Raw genomic sequence first — 24,241 nt, forward strand, 5'->3', positions numbered from 1 at the left:
CTCAGACCCAGGCCTACCGAAGAGGCCCATTTTTAACATGTAAATTAACCTTAAATATTGGGCTGTCGTTCATAAAAAAGGCCCAGTTATTTAGTATTTTAAACGCTAAAAATGGAACATATGAAAACCCAACATGGTCTGTTAAGTGTTTGTTGAATATATTATGTTAATTATGAAATCTATAATTAGATAAATAAACTAGATTTGGAAAAGCCATACAGCCATCATAGAAAAAAAAAAAAGGGCCATTATCTTGTAGTGTGACCAAGTCATCTGATAATAAAAGAAATATTAATAAAGGTGGAGAATTAAGAATTTTATTTCTATAAAAGCAATGTTTTTAATACCCAACCAAAAGTTGCATCCAATAATAATAATAACCAAGCAAGCAGGTCAACGAGATACATATTTAATCTATGTAAATCATATTATTACCTAATCCATCCTACCTTAAATTGTTAGTTAGGGATTAAAAAAACAGTTTTACTTGGTGAGAAAGTTTGTTAACCACTACAAGACATTTATTGTTTGTATTTTTTTTTCTTAAATAACTGTCACTTTTATCTATTTTATAGATTGGTCTAAAAGTTAGAGCTCAAAATAAAGAACCATTTGCAAGTAATTGTCAAAACATTTGGACTTTGTCTAAAACCTCACCTGCCAGAAATTTCATTAAGCTCGTGTGATACAGAATATTGATTAACAAAATAAAATAACAATAACCATTTGATTCTGACCTCAATCGAGCAGCTGTTATGTCAACATCGATCCAAATAATATTAGCCAGGGGATACGAGAGTCTTATTACATAGAATTATATGGAATATGCACTAATAAGATCTGATATAGCTAATTAACTATTGGTTATTGTTTTTAATCATTTGATTTGATACCATTTAAACGTAAAACAATATTATGAGAGTGAAATCCTAACCACACAAATGAATTTGCGGGACTGATAAAATTAATTAAAAACAGTTGGTAATTCAATTAATATTAGAATTTAACAAACATTTGCGTTTTTATGTTCAAAATAACGAATTTGTATAAAAATAATTGTTTAATACATGAAAACAATTCTATATTTGTACAACAAACCCATGTGTGTCTAAGAATTGTGAGACCAAATTATAATTTATGTATGGGATAGACAGAGACGGACAGAGATAGGAGTCAAATAATTGAGAAATCAAAAATAAAAATTGAAAAAAAAGGTGGGATTTTGAGACAAAAATATCTTTGATTTGTTGTGTGTTGTGATGGAAATATGAATCCGATTAAATCGGAGGTGAAAAGGGTCCCATCAACAAAATCTCTGAGTTGTTTTTTCGCCAACATGCGTTGTGATGAAATCAGTGCGGAAACTTCTTGCTATCAGCCAGAGGTAACAATTGCATAATAAGTTCTTCGTACTTTAATCTTAATTATTATTTTTTTTAAGAAAAAAGAAAGATGGAATCTTTTCAGATTATGGTTTACACAAAACAAAAACAATCTATGTTTCTAAAAAAGCTGAAATTTGAATTTTAAGTCTTGTCTTAGTCTTTCTCTTATCCCATTTGATATAGCATTTGCTACTTTTAAGGTGAAATTCAATTAATTTATTATATAGTTATCTTAAATAACTATATAAATATCTCCCGGTAATAGATCAAGCGTTGAGGTTCTCCATGAGTAATTTAGAACAGCGGCGATGATTGAAGTTGTCATGATGTGGCTATTTTTGGTTTGTTTGCTCATAATGATGTGTGGTTTTGAATAGGCTAAAGAAGGTGTGGTAAAAGACTGAAGACAACGAGTGAATAACCCCCCCCCCCCCCCCCGAAAACAAGGTTCCCAAAAGGGTACAAATGACTTTATGAGGCAAATTGAAACGTTGCAGCAGCAACAATTGGATTTGTATAGACGTGTACTATCCACTACCTTTCACCATGGCTATGCTGAGTGTAGCACAGAGAGCCGACCCATTCTCCCATTGGCCCCACGCCTAATACAATAATGGATAAAATTAAAATACAACATCAGTATATGAGTATCTCGACTCACATTTTCTTATGTAATTTTTTTTCTTGCATCTTCATTTAAGATATCATAATTAATCATTTTAAATTAAAAATTTATTTATACTTTTTTACATAAAATGAAATTGCTCTTCTCATTAAGCTAAAGTTTTGTTTATTTTTCCTTCTATTTTGTTTGCTAGCTTTTGTGATTAATCAAATAATGGTAGGTAAGGTTAAGGGTCACATTGGAAAGGAGCGTCTTTTTTTAATCTTTCTTTTTTTCTATTTTGCAATAAATAAACCTTCTATTCCCTATTTTCTCTCTATATATTCCATAGAAGGCTTTCACTTTTCCCTTGCCTTAATCGTGCGCCTTGGAAATCAACAAAACTTGGGCTCACACTCTTTAAAGACAAATGACAAAACCAAACCATTCTTCATCATCAGAAGCTGAAAGCTGGAGCAGCAACAATACTAATAACTCCAATTCATCATCCCCAACATCATCTTCTTCGGAAACTGTCTTGTCCAGGAAACTCAATGGTAAGAGAGGTAGGGACACAAGCAGCAAGCACCCAAGTTACAGGGGAGTTAGAATGAGGAGTTGGGGCAAATGGGTGTCTGAAATCCGTGAACCTCGCAAGAAATCTCGCATTTGGCTTGGCACTTTCCCTACCCCGGAAATGGCTGCTCGTGCTCACGATGTTGCTGCCTTGAGCATCAAAGGTGACTCCGCCATTCTCAACTTCCCGGACCTTACGGAGTTTCTTCCTCGACCCGTTTCATTACTGCCCCGTGACATCCGAGCTGCTGCTGTTAAAGCTGCGTCAATGGTCAACTTCAACGCGCTGACGTCATCTCCTTCGTCATCGTCTGTGGTATCTGAATCTTCATCCTTGTCAGAGTCAAATGCCTCGGATGAACCTGAGGAGCTCAGTGAAATTGTTCAGTTACCTAACATAGAAGGGAACTTCGACTCGTTGTTTGACTCGCAGAACGAGTTCATTCTCCTTGACTCGGTCGATGGGTGGGTTTATCCACCACAAGATTTCTATGGAGGATTTTATGATCAGATATGGGTTACTGAGAATTTAACAGCGGCCAGCTTTGAAACTACTTTCCTGTGGGAATAATTTACTCCCTTTTCACTGTTTTTCTTTATTAGGGTTGCTGTAATTTTCTAGGGGGAATTATTCGATTTGTTTGCCTATTTTTGCTAACTGGTCACTTGTCGCTTTCCATGTTTTTGTAATATATAGAATCACACAAACCAAACCATAGCTAGGTTTTCTCATTTCTGTCCAAAATATATAAATATTGTATACATCTTGAAGAAATTGAAGAGGGGGGTTTTTTTTTTTAATTAAAGTTCATGGATATAACAATTTGTGGTTGTTGTGTTAGCTTTTTCATAGAACTTTTGAGGAACTAGAATTAAATGGTTGTCTTCTTTACTAGACAAGCTTTCTCAAATCATCTTCACATTCGCATATAATGTGAATTATCATAATTTCTTATATAAAATTTCAGTTGATAAACTTTAAATTTTAAGATGAGTAAATCAATTCATCATTAACAGCACTATGGTTTAAAATGATTTTGCAATTAATAAGACTAAAATTAACAGGATAGGTTAATGTTGAGATTGTTTAATAGAAATACCCAAACTGATTATTTACTTATTATAACTAAAGAATTTTATTATAAAATAAAATAAAAAAGATCAGATCTCTGTATACCCGTATGCTCATTTTCGTCATCTCCAGTCACCTTGACTTTTGTGAACCTAACCAAATTAGATATGTTAGAAAAGGAATTGCTGTTGTTAGAAGACACTGAGAAATTGTAGGTGCATTCGAACTAAAGATGATGTCACTTTTTAATTAAAGCTAAATTTCATATTCATATAGAATTAAATTTTTTATGCTATTGCGAATTAAAATGTACCGTTGAAGACATTTGAATTTTGATAAAGATAAATTGAAGATATGACATATACGCAATAAAATGGACCGTTGGAGGGAGATTTATTAAAGAAGAAGAGAGAGAAAATAAATGTAGACATAATGTCAAACGAATAGGATAAAATGTTTTACCTTTCGATGTCGAAATGTGGAGAAAACATTTTGTTTTGGGAAATCAGTTTGATAGGCCAAACACGAGTTTTTGTCTTTCTAGTTAATTACTGTTTATGTGTGACTAGGATTTCCATTCTCCAGAAAGAAATCGTTGTTATATACACACTTAATCAGAATTTCAATGAAATCTTTTGGCATTATATCACAACTGGAATTGATATTTTATGTTTTTTTTTTTCTTAAATTTCAGTGAAGTTTAAAACTCTGTATTGTGAGATGTGAATTTTCAGTTTCATCATGCATGATTTTTCTTTATAATTTAAAATTATTCTGATTTTTGGGTTTATTTGTGTTTTGATTTGATTATGCAATTTAATTGTTTAAACATGGGTTTTATGATTGGACTATGATTACACAGTAAAACTTAAAAATTATTTATCTAATTTTGAAGTGACTGCTAGGTAGAAAATTGTTTGGTTCTAGATTGTGGATTTTAAGTGGGAAAACGAACTAATCTACATCTGTATCCTTAGTGGAATTCAAAATTTTAAAATTAATATATAATTTGATTAAATTTGGGACAAGTTTTCAATTTGAAACTTAAAATTTAACGAGACGTAAACAATTGACAAGCAATATAAACTTGTCGTTGTTATTTATACCGTTAGGTTTTGGAGTATATAATACAAACTTGTGTGACAAAGATGAAACAGTCGGTATCTATTTTAATCACCAATCTTGACAAAAATTAAAAAAAAAAAAAAACCCATACATAACATCAGATAAGGCATTAAATCTTAGGAATAATATATTTTTTGGTCCTTAAATTTGATAATTAAATTCACTTTGATATTTTTTTTATTCACTTTGGAATAATATATTTTGATCACTGAACTTAAAAAATATAAAAGTTTAATGATGAGAGTGTCACATTCAGTTTTTCTAATAACTAGAGGTGAGCGTTCGATTGAATCGAGTAGAAAAATTTAAAGTTAATCGAGTCCACGAGTCCTATTTTATCGTCCTAACTCAGTTTGATTTTTTTTAATCAAGTCGAGTTGAATCAAGTTAAATTAAAAAAAAATTAAACATGCCAAATAAAAATATTGTTACAGTATAACTAATTTCATGTTAGCGCACATAAATTTGAAACCATATATATTTGTAAATTTTTCAAAGCAAAAAAAAAACTTGAGTGTGATCAATTTGAATAATTAATTTTATCTTCAAAATTATTATTTTAGAAATTTTTAGAATCATAATTTTTTATATTTTTTAAGATTTTTTACATAAATTTTGAAATTTTATAATTAGTTAAAATTTTAAAATTTATTTTGATTTTTTTTTTGTATTTTTGTTGAGAGAGACTAATTTGTTTGTTTTCAAAGTTGATAAGGACCAAAAAGGTATTTACACCGATCTATTATTCGAGTTATTCGAATTGTGAAATTCAACTCGAAACTCGAATTGAGTTATTTGAGTTGACTCGAATAATTCGAATAACTCAATTCGATTAACTCGAAATTCAATTTTTTTTTCGAATCGATTCAAGTTTTACTCACTCTTAGCTATAACAAAAATAATGAAATAAGTAATTAAAAATTCATAAAAATCTTTTTAAAAAATTTCATTAAATCAGTTCAACCTATTTAACTGTCATTTTTTTCTCTATTTTTTATTTTTACCAATTTCAAACAGTTTCTAAGTCAATTGGTTCAACTCCTTTGTTTAGACCATTCTATCAATTAGTTCTTAGTCTTTCTGATTTGGTCTTGTTTCAATAACACTGGTCACACCTCATCAAATCTTGACAGAATCCAAGTTTGGGGATCAAAATGGATCTAGTTGTCAAATTCAAAAATCAAAGTCGACCAAAAAATACAAATACCAAAATGAACTTAGTTACCAAGTTGAGACCCAAATTTATATTGCCCCTAAAATTTATAAAAAAATAAAATCAAAACACATAAAAAGAATATACCAACATAACATACACATCATAAAAGAAGTGCTCCTTTAATTAATTGCAATTATTAAAGTAATTATTTTGATCCCTAGGCTGTCATTGTTTAAAGCTAGAAGAAATTGTAGATGGACTCCACCATGTTTAATGCTAGAAGCAAAGACAAATGTTAGGTTAAATTGCTTGATCATATATCTAATAGAAAAGGAAAATGTTTCAAAAATTGGTTTAAGGATTGACTATTTTTAATTGTGTTGTTTTTCTACGAGAGATTATTTGTTAAATCCTTACAAAACTCGTGAATTTTGTTTATTTTCTAACCAAACCACTAATGCTTGTAGATAAAAAGTCTTTATATACTATTTATTAATGCCTGTACGATAAGTTAATATTTGTCATCAATTGGGCACAAAAAATAAATTTTGATATTTAGCAACATTTTTAAAATATTTTGTTGCAAAAAAAAAAGCACATATTCCATTAGTGAAAGTCAATTAATTGGTATGGATGCATGTTTTAATTAATTTATATTCTGGAAATTTTAAAATAAATGAAACCCAATTGTTAGTGTTGATAAGTAAGGGGATTTTGATTTTGACCAACCATCTTCTCCACATCTTTGCTGTTTTCTTTAGGGAAATTTGACTATTTATCAATTACAGCTCTATTGGAAATGACTCGAAGACGCTAGAACATCAATTCTAGCCTTACAACCTGCAATAAAAACCTATAAACATTTCAAGTTGATTAGAGAAAATTCGCAGATTTGCACGTCATTCCTCTAATCTGGTTGAAAAAATTATGAAAACTTTTTTGGACTATGTTATTTTCTTAAATAAATTAAATCGCATAAAAATAAAGCCTTATCGTTCCATAAACAAATTACTTTGATACAAATTTAAGTTAAATATTTATTTGGATAAAATTAAAGTTAATTTTGACATTTTCGAAATTAATATTTTATCATATAAAATAATAATGTAAATTATTTAAATAAAATTCAGTTTTTTTTTTTTGAAAATGCCATATTGGTTTTCTTATGACTTGACTTAATATATATGTATTCGTTTAGTCGTCAACTTACAAGTTGTGTATAAATAATGAGCTTTGATTCTAGTTTGCATGATTCTTCTATGTTAACAAGTGATGATAAAATAATGGGTAAACTATTAAAATTATCACTTTTGTTTACCTCAGATTATATTTTAGTTACTCATATTTGAAATGTTACGTTTTAGTCACTTACGTTAATATGTTGTAACATTTTAGTCACTGAGTCATTAATTGCCGTTAACGGTGTAACGGTAAGCTGACGTAACACGTTAAATCATCATTTTAAACAAAACTTTTAGGTTAAATTATACAATTGGTCCCCATATTTTTTTTTATTTTGAGCAATTTATTTTTTCTTTTACGTTATTTTAACTTCTTTTTTTCATTCTCTTTTGCTTCTCCCTTTGTTTTCCCCCTCCTCCATATCTTTTAACGTAGTTTTCTATGTTTCCCATTTGTTAAAACTAGTCCCTATATTTTTTTTTGAACAATTTAAATTTTTTACTTTTTAATTCTTTATTTTCCTTTTCTTCCTCCCCTTTAGTTTTAACAAATATAAAACATAGAAAAACTATATTAAATGAGATGGAGAATGGAGGAAAACAGAGGAAGAAGCAGAAGAGAATGAAAAATAAAGAAAAAAAAGAAAGTGAAAATAAAATAAAATAAAATATTGAATTGCTGAAAATGAAAAAAATATGAAGATCAATTGTATAATTTAACCTAAAATTTTTGTTTGAAGTGATGTGCCACGTCAGTTTACCGTTACATCGTTAACGGCAATTAACGACTCAATGACTAAAATGTTGTAACACGTTAACGCAAGTAATTAAAACGTAACATTTCAAATATAAGTGATTAAAATATAACTTAAAATAAACAAAAGTGACTATTTTGATATTTTACCCTAAAATAATTAAATCGATCGTTCTTTTTAAGTACTGAAAATTATATGGTCCAACATTTTATCTAGTGCATTGAATATAAAAGAAAGTGCAGAATTATGAACAATTTTACAAGTGTTTTATAGATCAAGTGAATAAATTATTGTTTGGGATAAATTTTAAAATATATTTCAACTTTGACATATGTTGAGAGGATACGTCTACTATAATATTTCAACTTTGACATATGTTGAGAGGATACGTCTGTTATAGTAGCATTTATGTACAGTTAGTTATTAGTTAACAAACGTATAATTAGCAGTAGGGTTAGTTATGCTGCAGTAGGGTTAGTTACAGTCATGTGTATATATTTACTAATCTTCTACTTGAATGAAAGTATCCATCATTAATCTTACATTCATTTTCTTAACATGGTATCAGCCTAAGATCATTTTCTTGATTCTCTTCGATCCAGTTTTTGCAAATGGCTAATCCTTCATCTTTTTCTCTGCCATTTAGTCATCCTCTTTTTTTGCATCCTTCTGATATGCCAGGGATGATTTTAGTTTCCCATCAGCTTACTGGTAATGACAATTATTGTGTTTGGAGCAGGTCTATGTGGATTGCACTACTTGCCAAGAATAAGTTAGGGTTTATTGATGGGTCATGCTCTCGTGATAGCTTTGATGAAGATCTTAAGCCTCATTGGGATCGGTGTAATGCTCTCGTCCTTTCTTGGATTCTCAATACTGTTACTCAAGAATTATCTGCAGGTATCGTTTTCGCATCCAATGCTGCCATTGTTTGGAAGGATCTTCAAGAACGATATGATAAGGTTGATGGTTCTCGTATTTACTATCTCCATCGTGCCATTACTACCCATACACAAGGAACTTCTTCTGTTTCTACTTATTTTACTAAGATTCGATTACTGTGGGACGAATATGATGTTATTGTTCCTTCTCCTACTTGCGATTGTGATTTTACTCGACGTAATGCTCACCTTCAACAACAACGTCTTTTTCAATTTTTGATGGGTCTGAATGAGACTTACTCTAATGTTCGTTCTCAAGTACTTTTGATGCAGCCTTTACCTATAGTTAACCAGGCTTACTCACTGGTTATGCGTGATGAGACTCAACGAGAACTTGCATCTCCATCACCTATCTCTGAGCCGACTGCTCTTCTTAGTCAGCACCCGTCCAGTTCTTCTGCTCTCAAGCGACGTTCTGATTTGATCTGTTCTCATTGCCAAAAGAAGGGTCATATTCGAGCAGACTGTTATCGGCTTAATGGTTTTCCTGCTGATTTCAAGTTTACTAAAAAGAGATCACCAACTACAAACAATGTTGTTGTTCCTTCCTCTGATTCATCTGCTTTACCTGCATCTTCATCATCTGTTATTTCTGCTCCAACATTTACTGTCGAACAGTATCAACAGTTATTGAATCTATTGAACAAGGAATCCTCCGTGCAAGCTGTTGCTCAAATAGCAGGTACATCCTCTAATTCGAGTCCGATTCATTGGATCCTGGATACTGGTGCTTCCAATCATATAACTCATGCTTTTAATTATTTAATTCATCCTGTTGCATGTGCTAACAACTCTTTTGTCAAGTTGCCTACTGGTCATACAGCCACTGTCACTCATGTTGGTAACTATAACCTTACACCTCACCATACCTTAGAGACGTTCTTTATGTACCTTCTTTTCATTTCAACCTCCTCTCCATTTCAAAGCTCACCAAGGATCTTAATTGTTTTGTTTCTTTTTATCCAACCTTTTGTATTTTGCAGGACCTTTGCAGTGGAAGGATGATGGGGATTGGTAAATAGCACGATGGCCTCTATATACTTTTACCTCAACCATCCTCACCTCACATTTCATCACTAGTATCTTTTCCTGTAAAATATTTTGCTTCTGTCTCTAAGCATGTTGATTATTCTTTGTGGCATGCTAGACTTGGTCACACATCCTTTTCGACAATGAATAAAATTTCTTTTTTACAACATCGTTCTTTGAACTCTCATAGCATTACTACTTGTCCTGTGTGTCCATTAGCTAAACAAACCCGATTACCATTTCTACATAGTAATTCCCAGCAATCAACCCCTTTTTCCCTTATTCATGTTGATCTTTGGGGTCCTTATCGCGTTTCTACTCACTCTAGTCACAGATATTTTTTAACAATTGTCGATGATTACACTAGAATGACATGGATTTTTCTCTTAAAACTCAAAAGTAATGCCTTTCTTTATCTCAAACAGTTCATCACAATGGCTAAGACACAGTTTTCTAGAGTAGTTAAGGTTGTTCGCAGTGACAATGGTCATGAGTTTTTTTACTAAAGAAGGATCTCTTTTTTTCACTCCCTTGGAATTGTTCATCAATCCTCTTGTGTTCACACACCACAACAAAATGGTGTGGTTGAACGCAAACATCGTCACCTTCTAGAGCTTGCGCGAGCTTTGAAGTTCCAGTCTCAAGTCCCGATTAAGTTTTGGGGAGAATGTGTTCTCACTGCATGCTATTTGATTAATAGATTGCCCTCTGCTGTGCTTGACTGGAAGACACCTTTTGAGTTATTGCATCACAAGCCACCAAACCTTTCGCACCTTAGAATATTTGGTTGTCTTTATTATGCTACAGTCACCACTTCTCATGACAAATTTTCTCCAAGAGCCACACCATCTATTTTTATGGGATATTCTCAGGTACAAAAAGGTTACATTTTGTTTAATCCCATGTCACATAAGTTTTTTGTTAGTCGCGATGTTGTCTTTCAAGAATCTATTTTTCCTTTTAAAACACCACCCAAAGATCAACCCATTTTTCCTTTGGACATGCATGCTTTTGGTTTTTTGCATGATCCTGACTTTCTACTTATTGCTCCATCCAGTACACCACTACCACCTTCCCTTTCTATTCCTTCTATTTCTCTTGCACCATCTCGCCATAGCACCCGAACCTCTCGGCCACCTGCCTGGATGCAGGATTATATTTGCTCTATTTCATCCCGATCTTTATCATCTTCTACTACTGCACAAGGTCAGTATTCTATCTCTAACTTTCTCACTTATCATCATCTACCCTTCTCTACTCAATGTTTTGCTGCCTCTATTTCTCATTTTTCTGAACCGCGTACCTACCAAGAGGCAATTAAACATCATTGTTGGAAAGCTGCTATGCAACAGGAAATTGAAGCTTTAGAAGCTAACTCCACTTGGGAGATTGTTCCCCTCCCACCGGGCAAACATCCCATTGGTTGCAAATGGGTTTTTCGCATCAAATATAATTCTGATGGGTCCATTGAACGCTACAAGGCCCGGTTAGTAGCTGAAGGCTATAATCAAAAGGAAGGCATTGACTTTCAAGATACTTTTTCTCCGGTTGTAAAGCAGGTTACAGTCAAAGTTATTGTTGCTCTTACTGCTCTCTATGATTGGCCTCTCATTCAGATGGATGTTTACAATGCTTTTCTTCAAGGTGACCTTCATGAAGAGGTTTACATGCATTTACCTCAGGGTTTTGACACTTCGGGGAGCAATCATGTCTGTCGGCTGCTCAAATCTCTTTATGGATTAAAACAGGCTTCCCGGTAATGAAATTTGAAACTTAGTGAGGCTCTCATCAACACTGGTTATATTCAGAGTCGGTATGATTACTCCATGTTCGTTAAAACATCCGGTAACAAGATTGTAATCATGCTTATCTATGTTGATGATCTCTTGATCACTGGGAATGATAACTCCATGATTGAAGACTTGCAAGTTACTCTCCATCAGAATTTTAAAATGAAGAACTTGGGTACTCTTAAGTACTTTCTTGGAATTGAAATTGCTAGATCAACAGCAGGTATAATCATGAATCAACGGAAATATGCTCTGGAACTTATTGCTGATCTTGGTTTACTTGATGCAAAACCTGCGCATACACCCTTGGAGCAGAATTTAAAGCTGACAAGTTTGGAGTATGATGCTGCACTGGATATTCATGATACTAGTACGGAATTAACGGATGCGAGTGTCTATCAACGACTCATTGGGAGACTCTTATATCTCACCAACACTAGACCAGATATTGCTTTTGGGGTCCAACACCTTAGTCAGTTTATGCACAAGCCAAAACGGGAACATTATGAAGCTGCTTTACGTATTGTGCGATACCTTAAAAAAAGTCCAGGTCAAGGTATTTTTCTTTCCTCTGAAGGCACCACTGACATCCAAGCCTACTGTGATTCTAATTGGGCCTCTTGTCCCATGATTCGCAAGTCCATCACCGGATATTGCGTCAAACTAGGTGATTCCCTGGTTTCCTGGAAATCAAAAAAACAGACCACTGTGTCTCGCTCATCTGCAGAAGCCGAATACCGAAGCATGGCCACTACTGTCGCAGAGTTGGTCTGGTTAAAGGGTTTATTAGCTGAGTTGGGTTTTCATGTTTCCAAACCTATGTTGCTACACTGTGATAATCAGGTTGCCCTTCAAATAGCTTCGAATCCTGTCTTTCATGAACGGACCAAGCATATCGACATTGATTGTCACTTTGTTCGTGAAAAAATTCAAACGGGCGACGTCGTCACACACCATATTTCTACAAATGAGCAAGTGGTCGATTTGCTTACTAAAGGCTTAGGAATTTCTCAGCATCAATACTTAGTGTCCAAGTTGGGGCTGAAAGATATTTTTCATCCGCCAACTTGAGGGGGCATGTTGAGAGTATACGTCTGTTATAGTAGCATTTATGTACAGTTAGTGATTAGTTAACAAACGTATAATTAGCAATAGGGTTAGTTATGCTGCAGTAGGGTTAGTTACAGTCATGTGTATATATTTACTAATCTTCTACTTGAATGAAAGTATCCATCATTAATCTTACATTCATTTTCTTAACAAAAATATATTTCAACTTTGACATAAAACAGTTTTGTTTTAACCTAACATGCATATGAAATTTCCATCTTAATTCAGTTATATAAATAAAATTTTAATTTTAATTCAATTTTATATATATTAAAAAATCTAAATATTTTATTAATATCATATACAAAATATATACATCTACAACTATTTGACATAGATTTGCATGATTTGACATGACTTGTGTAAAACAAGCTGAAATAAGAACAAAGGGAAGAATGCATTAAAAGGGAACTGATTCGTGATTAGCTATTCCCTTACATATACGACATCATAAAGACGTGGACTAGCTTTTATTGCAGCATTGAATTAGGGCAAGTGACCCTCCATGTGATGAAAGGGAGGCCTGAATTTGATTTTTTTTTTAAATAAAAGCTATAATAAATTGTATTTATAAAGAATATAATTTAATTAGTTATAATTAGAATTAACAATTTATAATAGAAATGTATTCAAACCTAAACCATATTAAATTGGGATAAAGTACATAATTAGTAGAACTTAAACTAAAATAAATCTAAATTAAGAACTTATGAATGATTTATTTAGAGTAAAACTCAAACTTGAGATTTCAAAACTTTCATAATATTACCATTAAACTTAAAAGCTGGTTAGCAAAATTTGATAAAATTTCTTTTAGTTTTGAAACAGTTAAATTGAACTATTATTTATTAAATAAACTTTTATATTTATATTTATATTTAAATATTTATAAAAATATATATTTTAATATTAATGTGTTTAAAATAATAAAAATTAATTTATAGTTCCGGTTGATGGAGAGAGAGGAAATAAAGAGGGGGGGGGGGAGATATGGTAGGTGTTGGGTCAGCCGCTGGCTCCATTCTTTCGGCTAAGCTATCTTGGACGGACCCAACCAAGATATGCAAAACGAAGGTTCGAGTATAGATAGATTTAACAATTTTTAAAAACATAAGTAATTACGATATGATATGATAAAAACAATTCTTTTATTATCTCCAGCTTAATAATGAAACATGTAATCTCAAAACTATTAAATAAAATGTGGAAGCAAATTGGAATCTCATCCATGGGAACAGTTGAATTGAGGTGTTTGATGATTTTAAGTTTTAGCAGAACTTCCATGGAATGAAGCTTGATTTGGTAACATCGTTTCATCAAATTGTTCAATTTACAAATATAAATAAGAGCAGATGAGGATTGTAAATCTAAATTAAACCCTGTTAGTAACTTAACTATTCCTCTATTTCATTTATTAATTGGAATAGTAAGGCGAAACAATTATGGTTTGTAATTTTAAATTTGTATCTAAACAACAAACGATTAATAATAAAACTGATTACAAGTGAAGATTGTCGAAAAATGATTGTACGGGGTTGCAATTATCTATTGTGAAAGAGTGTATCGAGTTTAAGTTAAGTTAGTTATTGAATAAAATCATTCTTTTAATTGACTATGTTTATTTAATATATTCTCTTGTTCCAACCTGTATTAAAATGTGAGTTAGAATAATTGAATGGGTGTGCATATTGGAAAGCAAATAAAAGTGATCATATGTACCCAAAAGCTCAAAATTAAAGTAGTTTGGGAAGATGCATAATCAAAGAGACCTTAATTTCTTCCCATTTTGGGGGGTGTGTGTTTTTGCATTATCTCATCAAGTTTTGCGAGGATGAATGCTAAATGATGCAGGTGGGGCCTACTTATTACATTCTTTGTATATTATTAAGATTGTGCTACGAAATAATGGCGGCCATGATTAAATAATTCTGGGTTTTCGCTTCTGGTGTTTTGGGGGCAACCATTTTGAATTGAAACCATTGTGATACAGCCGCAGTATGGGATGATAACTGATTTTGAACTTCCTAAAGTGTGTCCCCATCATTATGCTATTTGAAAATTACAAGTTCAAAATATAGAAAAGCTGACAATCAAATGATTTTGAGTAGATTGGGTTTAGTGATGCTATTTATAAAAATATATGGTAGTAATATACCAAAGGAGAAAAAATTAAAACAATAAGTAATATTCTTAAAATCCAACATTAAGATCACTTCAGTTGTTTTGCAAGATGCTTATTGATTTGATTCAGGATTACTGCCGACCTTTTAAACCATTGGTGATTATGAGAAATCACTGTGGTGTTTAGCTCTGACACTTCCAATGAGCAACAAAAAACCAAATTCAATAAACCACCAGCATTGCAGTTCCAGATAATCCTGGTGTTTATCTTGGCATCCCTGTTCTTTAGGGGAGATCAAAGATGGCAGCACTTGGATATATATTAGACAAAATGAGCAATAGAATGAGAAAATGGAAAACATAAAACCGTCTCCCGGTGGGAAAGAAGTGATGCTCATGGTAGTGGTGACGGCAATACTTGCCTGTGTTATGACATCTGCTAAATTTCCTAAGAAATGAGCTCTGCTACGGCAGGATTCCAGTGGGGAGAGACTGGAGCTGAAAGGAAAAGTCATTGCAAGGCTTTGGCATTTCCTAGCAAGCCCTAAAGCTGAAAGTGTTTCGATCTTGCTTTGTTATCAAAACAAAGCTGGAGAATTATTCAAGAGCTTGAAGCTTTATATGTTAGGGTTTTGAAAGGGTTGTATTTTCCCCACAAATCTTTCATTGAAACTGGGAAGGGTGCTGGAGCCTCATGGGCATAGAGTAGTTCGGTGGATTCTAAGAATTTTTGAAAGGAGAATTTACTATGGTAGTAAATAACGGTGAAAGGTACACATTTGGGAGGACATAAGCTGAACTTTCTAGGGATTGTTAAGTAAAGATTTGGAATCTAAAACTACCCAGCAAACTTAGAATTTTTATTTGGAAATGCTGCACTAATGCATTGTCTTCAAGAGAGGGACTTTGGAAAAGGAAATGTCTCCCTAACCCAACATGTGAGATATGCTAGCAGTATGATGAGACCATTGAGCATCGACTTTTTGGTTCTGACTGGGTAAGAGTCATTTGGTTCGAAGTTATATATGGTCTGGGAAAACATTAGTACCTTTTATTGTTGGTTGCTTTCTATTGTTGGAATTATTGAAAGATTAGAGATTCAGAGATGATTTACTGGTTAGAATTTGTTAAACAGCTTGGTATATATAGAAAATGAGGCGTGAAAGAGTTATGCAGGGGAAACAGATTGATATTTGGAAGACAATAAAGAAGATACGAATTGTGTCTAATGAAATGATGGATTGTCGGGATGGAAATGAGAGTCAGACCAGGCTGTCAAAGGGTAACTCAACAAGCCAGAGGAATATTGGTTGAAACTTAGTTGTGATACGGCTTTTGATCCCAAGACATGGAAAGCTGGACTTAGGGTTACTGTTCGAGAGTGCAGGGACATTGGTTGATGGAACTAGTTTGAGTACTGTCTCAAATTCTCCAGAAATGACTAAAGCATATTGGCACTAAAATTGGGTGTTGAATATGCTAGGAAGAGGAATTTTGAAAAGATCATATTGGAAAATGATTCACAAACTATGCATGATGAATTTGTGACGAAAAAAGGGAAGCATGGATGGAAACTGAAACATATTATTGTGATGATGGATAGATTAATCAAATCGATTCCACAAGTTAGAATCCAACTGATCAGGAGGTCTGGCTAACAAGGCTGTTGATTGGGTTGCTTCCTACTACAAGAAAGAGATAAGCATAGTAGAGTGGGTCGCTCGAACTGCATATCTTGGACAGGGGTGGACTGCCTGCTCCTCCAAGTTAGACACCTTTATTAGATAATTGATGAGGCAACTGTGAAGTGCCCTTGACCCTTCAGATTAGATTTGTTCAGAGTTTTGTTTTGTGTGGATGGTTGTATTTTGACTTCAATGACAGGAAGAGAAAGAGAGCTAAATTCCAAGAATATAATTGGTGCTACAAAAATGTTGGTGACTTAATGACAAATGGGTTGATCACTAAAGGAATCGTATGAAAGTTTGGCAATGCCAGAAAAGAAATATTAAAAAAATAAAATAAGAAACCCACAAGAAAGGATTTTCCTATGTTAATAGAAAGTTAGGAGTTCTTTCAATTGAAAATAGGGTCGTTACGTCCAAATCTTAAACATCCTTGATGTTTCATTTAATATATTTGTCAAAATCAATGCAACAGTTCGTAAATCAGTATACCTATTCGTTTATATATACACATGAGAAATCAATGAGAATAAAAAAAAAATATTTTAACCAATATTTTTGGAGTAAATCAACGAAACACAATGGACTGCAAATTAGAATATAACTAAACTCCCAACTCAATCTTTGCCGTAACCTCATTAACCATTAGCATTAAAATTTGAACCCTAAATTTACTAATTATTCATTAAATATAATATAGATATTTGTATCATTTTGCTTTCATGCTATAATTTATGAAGTTGCCTTAATTGGTTTAATGGTGGCTTGGGGGCAACTTGGGACAGAGGCAAAAAATAAAAAAACAAAACAAATGGTACATTCAAGAAAACAAGGATAACAGAGATATTAATAAAAATAAAACTGTAGGTGATTGGAGATCCATCAAACGATATTCTGCGCTTAAGTTTGGTAGAATCTGACATTTTCTTCCCTTCTACAAATCTGGATTATGCTGCCATTCTGAGTTTCAAGAATGTCAACAATGGGGAATTTTGCTTAAGCATTGTTTACGACTACTTCTAGACCTAAAGCCAATATAGAAACATATTCTGAGAGCATGATCAAGTAAAAAAAAAACCAAGATTATTTGATCATGCTCGGGTTTGCAGTAACTTGCTAACGTGAAGGTAAGGATCAATGCGTGATCAATGTGCATAACAGTTTAGTACCCATAACCTGTCGCAAAAAAAAAAGTAAAGGAATTGGTTAACCAAACATTTGATAAAACTTAAATGGTGAACGGTCAAATTCATCATAGTCAGCTTCTAATCAAGCGTAAAAACCTGAATTATCCATAGGGTTCCCAGCAGGCAAAGGTTCAGGCTTCTTGATGTCGACAACCACAGCATCCGAAGTGAGGAATGTCCTTGCAACAGAAGCTGCATGCTCCAAGCAACATCTTACCACCTATTTTTCAGAAAAATCATATGATTACTTGTTATTCCCCAGACATACTGTTCAACTTGATACAGCCAATTTTCCTTTTATAGCCTATGTATGAACCAGAGAGAAAAATGGAAGAACAGTTTCAACTAATCAACTCACTTTTGTAGGATCAATAATACCAGCTGCCATCAGATCCTCATATTTTCCGGTTGCAGCATTATACCCATAGCTAGGGTTGTCATTTGATAGCACCTAATGGTCAAAAAACCTAATTAGAACAACAAAGAACAGTATTAAACATAATATAATCAGATATGATCTGTGACAATGGCATACCTTTTCAATGACAACACTCCCGTTGACCCCAGCATTCTTGGCAATCAACTTCATTGGATAGCTCAGTGCCCGTTTAACAATATCTGCTCCAACCTGCCAACAATTATTAGGTCAGAGAAAAGGTTCCATTTCATGTAATAAGAATGTCTGAAATCCAACAGACAAGTTAAAATCTAAGACATGCATAACCTTCTGCTCATCATTGTCAAGAGTCTCTTTTATGGCATCAACCTTAGCTGCAAGCCTCAATAAGGTGCAACCTCCACCAACTACAATGCCTTCTTCAACAGCTGCCTGAAAATAATTAATATTTTAAAATTAAACTAAGCATGAGAATAGATGTTAGGAAATAAAAGTTTGTAGTACAAAATCTTGTACAACTTTCATAAGAAATATGAAGCAATAAACCTTTGTTGCATTAAGAGCATCTTCCACTCTCAGTTTCTTTTCTTTGAGTTCAGTTTCTGTTTGTGCTCCAACCTAGAAACACAAATAATTAATTAAACAAACAAACAAAAAGATAATATACTCTCTATCAGTGTGTGTATATATGTATGTACATTACATATATCATGAATGCTGCATTAAGCAAGGCCAATGTTTACCTGAATGACAGCAACACCGCCAGAGAGCTTTGCGATTCTCTCATTGAGCTTTTCTTTTTCATATTCCTGATCTGCTGCCTGCATATGGAATACATTCATCACTCGATTGAAAAGAGGACAGGTGAAGATACTAAAAGGAAGGGATAAAGGGCTTCAAATTTAAAGAACCTCAACAAGGTTCTTGATCTGGGAAACTCTCTTATTCACTGCTTCCTGTGTACTTCCATCACCAACAATTGTTGTGGTCTCCTTAGTGAGCACCACTTTTGCAGCATGCCCTAGGACCTCCTTCTCAGCTTTGTCCAGTGATAAACCAACCTCTTCTCTTATCACAGTACCTAAATATATACTACAATAAGTTTTAACAAGAGAACAATGAAACAATCCAACTTATGGTTACCATAAGATGCTGCACAAACCTCCAGTGAGTACTGCAATATCATCAAGATATTGACCTTTGCGCTCTCCAAAACCAGGGGCTTTCAGAGCTGCAATCTTTAGTGACCCCCTGAGCTTGTTTACAACAAGAGTAGCAAGAGCTTCCTGTTCAATGTCTTCTGCAATTATTATAATTGGGTAACCCCCTTTAATAGCCTCTTCCAAAACGTGGATGAGATCTCTTGCGTTTGTTATCTTTTTGTCAACCAGGAGTAACTGCAGAAAACAGCTTTAAGAAATCAGAGACCTAGCCAAATAGAATCCCTCAGGATCCGCCCGCAGAGAATAACATATTGCTTTCAAGTTGATGCATAATAAAATGCCAATTACCTTGCAATTTTCATATTCAACAGCCATTTTCTCACTATCAGTAACAAAATAAGGAGAGATATAACCACGGTCAAATTGCATCCCTTCAACAACATACAAACTGTTTTCCGAACTGCTACCTTCCTCGAGAGTCACTATGCCTTTTCTTCCAACTTTTCCCATAGCTTCAGCAATCATATTGCCAACTTCATAGTTGTTTCCTGCACTAACAGCAGCCACATCTACTAGTTCACTGTCTTCAACCTGCAGGCCAATCCCAGACATATCAAGAAAATTTCTAAAGTTATAATTTCATTTTTTTAAAAAGATGAAGTTCAGAATTTGTAAATCATGGTAGAGAAGAACATCCTGGTTTACCTCCTTTGACATTGACTTAAGTTCAGACACCAGGGCCTTTGTAGTTATTTCAATCCCTCTCGATATTTGAATAGGGCTTGCACCAGCAGCAACCACCTGTAGAAAATAACCATAAACCAAAAAGTAATATAGCAATAGACAGGATATGTAATATTCCAATGAGATGATTGTTACAAATATCACACAAACCTTAACACCTTCGGTTATTAAACCCTGCGCAAGAACAACTGATGTGGTGGTTCCATCACCAGCCAAATCATTGGTCTTTGAAGCAGCCTGTCTCACCAATCTAGCACCAATGTTCTCCACAGGATCTTCCAACTCAACCTATAAAAAGGAAATGAAAAATCATAAACCAAAAAGGAACAGGGAAATATTCCAGTCAAACAAAGAAAGAAAAATGCAAGCTTAAGTAAACAAACAAGAATAACTACAAAGAAAATATAATAATTATTCCAAATCCGAAACCAAAAAAAAAAGTACCAATACAACCAGAAAATAACCCGACTGATTAATCAATTATCATTAGCAAAAGAAGTCAGCACATTAACAAATACAATAAAAATAAGAAAGACCGGCATGCAAAATAAATAATTGATTAATATTCATCTGTTGTGCATTCATCAAACAAAGGTAATCATACCTCCTTAGCAACAGTTACACCATCATTAACAATTTTTGGGGAGCCATACTTGCTCTCTAAAACTACATTTCTCCCTTTTGGACCAAGAGTAACACCAACTAGGTCTGCAAGTTTGTTAACACCTGTCTGAAATGGAAAAGACAGGCGTACATCATCAAAATCGTCAAAGAATATCATACTAAACAAGTCATTCACTGAAACTTACTTGTAATTTCTTGATAGCAGAACCATCCGTGTTAAAATGCAGCTCCTTGGCCATAGCCCGAATTTTGGAAGAATGTCCTCTCCGCAAAATCACCTTCTGTTTCTTGCCTAGAAAGGCACTTGATGAAATAGATTCAAATGATGACAATCGACCTGAAGAATTGAAAAACTTCTTATCCATCTGCTTACTGCAAGGAAATCCTAGAGAGCCAATTGACGACATGGCAATGAAAGATGAAGCCATTTTCTTTCAAGAACCTGAAACAGTATATAAAACACAAGACACGTAAATCCATTTAGTGCCAACTAAAACAGATAAAGCACAAATGAAGAGTACGGATTGTTGCATAAAGCTTCACATTCTTACTGAAAACACCCATATGAAATAATAATAATAATAATAAATTACTTCGATTTTGCAACCTTATCTTGAAACAGTTCCAAATTCTTTATTCTTGATAAATAAATGCAGATAAAGCAAAATTTTGACAACAATCAAAACCCAATTCAGAAGAGAACAAAATTTCCACCATTATACGTTCGAATAATTCAACAGATTTTTATATAATAGGGGGAAAAAAACTAAAAAAAGAAGAACTTCATTCAACTCTTTTATAGACCCATGTAAACCCAACCGTTGAAAGCTACACTAAAAGATTGCCCTGGTTAAAATGCAGGTTCCATCATTGATAAAGCTTTAACTTCATATATGCTACAAAAAAACTCGGTTTTCTCAGCATTGAGGAAGCTGAAAGGGAACTGAAAAGAAGAAACATCTAAAAAGGATAAAAAGTGGGAAATTTTACCTGAGAACGGCGGTTGGTAGTCTGATATGATGGGTCTTAAAAGGGTTTTTGAGGATAAGGGAGAAGACTCCAGAGAGAGCAAATATTGTCAGCTTGGGGAACTCCGCAGAGTGAATGCAGTGATAAATATCTTAGGGAATAGTCGACTTAGCATAATCTACTTCTAACCAAGTGGTTATTTATTTAAGTCTATTTTATTAATAATTGTGAAAAATAATAAGTATATTATAATTTTTGTTCCCTCAATTTGGTAAGTAGGTTCATATTAGTTTTTAAAGTTGATAACTAAGTTCCCTTCTTTTATTCAGTTTGACACTTGAACTTAATAATTAAGTCTATCAAGTTTAATGATTTGAAATTTTAAATTTGTGTCATATTATAACTTGAAAAATAAAATAAAAATAGACAATGATGTAGTACAATTTCAAAGCATTATATTCAATGTTTTAATAATCGAATCAATGATTTTATTAAAAGGATCGAAGCCGTGATATTTATTTCACTCAATCAATTCGACCTGTCATTAACATAATGGGCTTAAATAAATAACAAATTTTAAGATTAGAGGTTAATGTGAACCTATTTACGTAGTTAAGAGGTTAAAATTACATTATTCTAATATTTTATTATAGACTATAGGATTTGATACATTATTGACAGTTTACAATTTCTGGGATAACCCTGACTACTTATAATGAATCTGCATTAATGACCAGGATAACTTAATTTTGTATTATAATAAATATTTAAACATAAACTTTAGGGATTTAATTAAATTACTTAAATTAAAATATCAGTCGGTGTTTTCATTTCCAAATTACCTCTCGTGCAAGTATACAGATATTGATAAAATATTCCATCATTTTAGCATTAGGTTTCAAATTTATTTGATACACATATTTTATAATTTATCACAATTACATTTAAAGATATATATTTTAAAGTGGGTTTACAAGAAGGGTGTTTAAGATAATTTGCTATAACATCATACGCCATCGTGACTTAGGATTGCATTATTTGTTATTAGGTGTCTTAGATTCCAGTCTATGGACATAAATTATTCATTGAATAGCTTGAATTTTCATGACTATTAAGATATACAAACCCTACATACAAATATTCTTAGGGAAGCTTAGCAAATGGTTCCAATAAACGAGGGCTGTCATTTTCATCATTGGATTGACCTGAGTCCTTGTTCCAATTAAGAGTCTCGATATCCTAAGGTTCCAAAAAATGAAATGGTGACTGATCCCACTGCATTGCATTAATTATAGACTTTTCTTGTCCTGGTTTTTGGCTGTAAAACATAAACTTCGGCAAATCAATATGAACAACAACAACACTTGTTAAATGCTGAATTCCAATACGAATGTAGCAAACATGATAATCTTTCACCGAATAAAGAAAAAGAGATACTACTAAAACAAAGCGAGATATAAGTTTTTGGTGCACACCATATTCATACCATAGTTACAACTGTGAGAATAAGTGCTAGAAAGACTGAAGTAAGTGTGACTGTAACAACTATTCCTGAACTACTAGGGTGCGGGCCTGGTGCAAGGCCAACCTCAGGCGTATTTGGAATTCCAGGTGAAGATTCAGCTCTTTGGTGCAGACCCATCACCTGGATCATTAGTTTCTGACTCTTCTTGCAGTGATCGGGGACTCCACTGATGAAGTAGAAGAGTCCGGGCCTATCAAGATTGATGACAGTGTTTCCATCGTCAAAGGAAGAGATGGGTTTGTTTATGTTGCAGTGATAGTAATCCCATTTCTCCACCACAAGGACTGAATCATTCTGATATTCAAATGCTGCAGTAGAGAGAATGTTACGACAGCTAAGCATTAGAAACTTAATAGTCAATGGCATGAATGTGCAAAAGAAGCTAAAAATGAAAATCCATGCATGAACAAATGCATTAGAAACTCACAAAGGGAGTCTCCAACATGAAACCTTTTACTGGTAGCCCACTGGGTATACACCTCAGTGTTATTAGCACCAGGCTGCTGCCAGCCTATATGATCACCCACTTTGAACTGCTTGGAAGCTTCAACAGAGCCATTCATTGCAGCTATTATGAAAAAACAAATGCAAAAGATGAAACCCCTCAAATGTTCCATATCCAATCAGTCGTTGACAAATTCTTTTTTTCTTGTAGAAAGGTTCAGATTACAGAGAAGTAAATAATAGCGAGAGAATATATATATATTGGTGCATTTAAGAAAAAGGATTTCAAAGGAAGAACTAAAAATAGAAGCAGAAATTGGTTTTTTTTTTTCCAACTTTCAGAGAACGTCTAAACGTGAGAGATAGGAGAGTGGGGGGGACGGTGGAGAAGACAGTTATGCAGCAACGTGCCTGGGTTGCGGTTTTTGGTTTTATAAAATTTTAAATTAAAGAAATAAATATTTTGTTGAATTTAAACACAATATGGGCCCGATCCAAGAGCTTATCTAGTCCTTTTTGGGTTCGTTTATGATAGGCGTGGATCTCGTTACCTTTTAGGGCCTCCTGAAATTTCTTTTTTTCCAATAACAACAAACTTTCTACTTTAATAATACTAGTTAAAATAGATTGTTTGTGTGTAATAGATCTGTCCCGGGAC

The 24,241-nt window shown here is 33.4% G+C and overlaps 3 protein-coding genes across 4 annotated transcripts; 1 reads left to right on the forward strand and 2 right to left on the reverse strand.

Moving 5' to 3' along the window:
- Positions 1-2,332: 2,332 nt before the first annotated feature.
- LOC105769567 (ethylene-responsive transcription factor TINY) lies at positions 2,333-3,388 on the forward strand. Its single transcript, XM_012590280.2, has one exon. It carries the CDS (start codon positions 2,420-2,422, stop codon positions 3,134-3,136), a length of 717 nt encoding a protein of 238 aa, XP_012445734.1. The 5' UTR covers positions 2,333-2,419; the 3' UTR covers positions 3,137-3,388.
- A 13,937-nt stretch (positions 3,389-17,325) lies between these two features.
- LOC105769476 (ruBisCO large subunit-binding protein subunit beta, chloroplastic) lies at positions 17,326-21,790 on the reverse strand. 2 transcript variants are annotated; one of them, XM_012590135.2, is made up of 15 exons: positions 21,636-21,790; positions 20,831-21,087; positions 20,626-20,751; positions 20,172-20,309; positions 19,983-20,078; positions 19,626-19,868; positions 19,277-19,511; positions 19,026-19,195; positions 18,858-18,935; positions 18,661-18,732; positions 18,442-18,546; positions 18,253-18,345; positions 18,076-18,168; positions 17,814-17,937; positions 17,326-17,706 (listed from the first exon to the last, which is right to left on the reverse strand). In XM_012590135.2, the coding sequence occupies exons 2-15, from the start codon at positions 21,071-21,073 to the stop codon at positions 17,693-17,695; spliced, it is 1,830 nt and encodes a 609-aa protein (XP_012445589.1). In that variant the 5' UTR covers positions 21,074-21,087; positions 21,636-21,790; the 3' UTR covers positions 17,326-17,692. The 2 variants fall into 2 exon arrangements, with proteins under 2 accessions (XP_012445589.1, XP_052487246.1); XM_052631286.1 differs by lacking the exon at positions 21,636-21,790 and adding an exon at positions 21,465-21,541.
- Positions 21,791-23,094: 1,304 nt separating this feature from the next.
- Positions 23,095-23,756, reverse strand: LOC105767864 (mavicyanin). The gene is made up of 2 exons (XM_012587436.2): positions 23,567-23,756; positions 23,095-23,447 (listed from the first exon to the last, which is right to left on the reverse strand). The coding sequence occupies exons 1-2, from the start codon at positions 23,754-23,756 to the stop codon at positions 23,095-23,097; spliced, it is 543 nt and encodes a 180-aa protein (XP_012442890.1).
- Between the last annotated feature and the right edge of the window lie 485 nt (positions 23,757-24,241).

This window comes from Gossypium raimondii, chromosome 5 (assembly GCF_025698545.1).
Source record: "Gossypium raimondii isolate GPD5lz chromosome 5, ASM2569854v1, whole genome shotgun sequence".
NCBI classification, from domain to species: Eukaryota; Viridiplantae; Streptophyta; class Magnoliopsida; order Malvales; family Malvaceae; genus Gossypium; species Gossypium raimondii.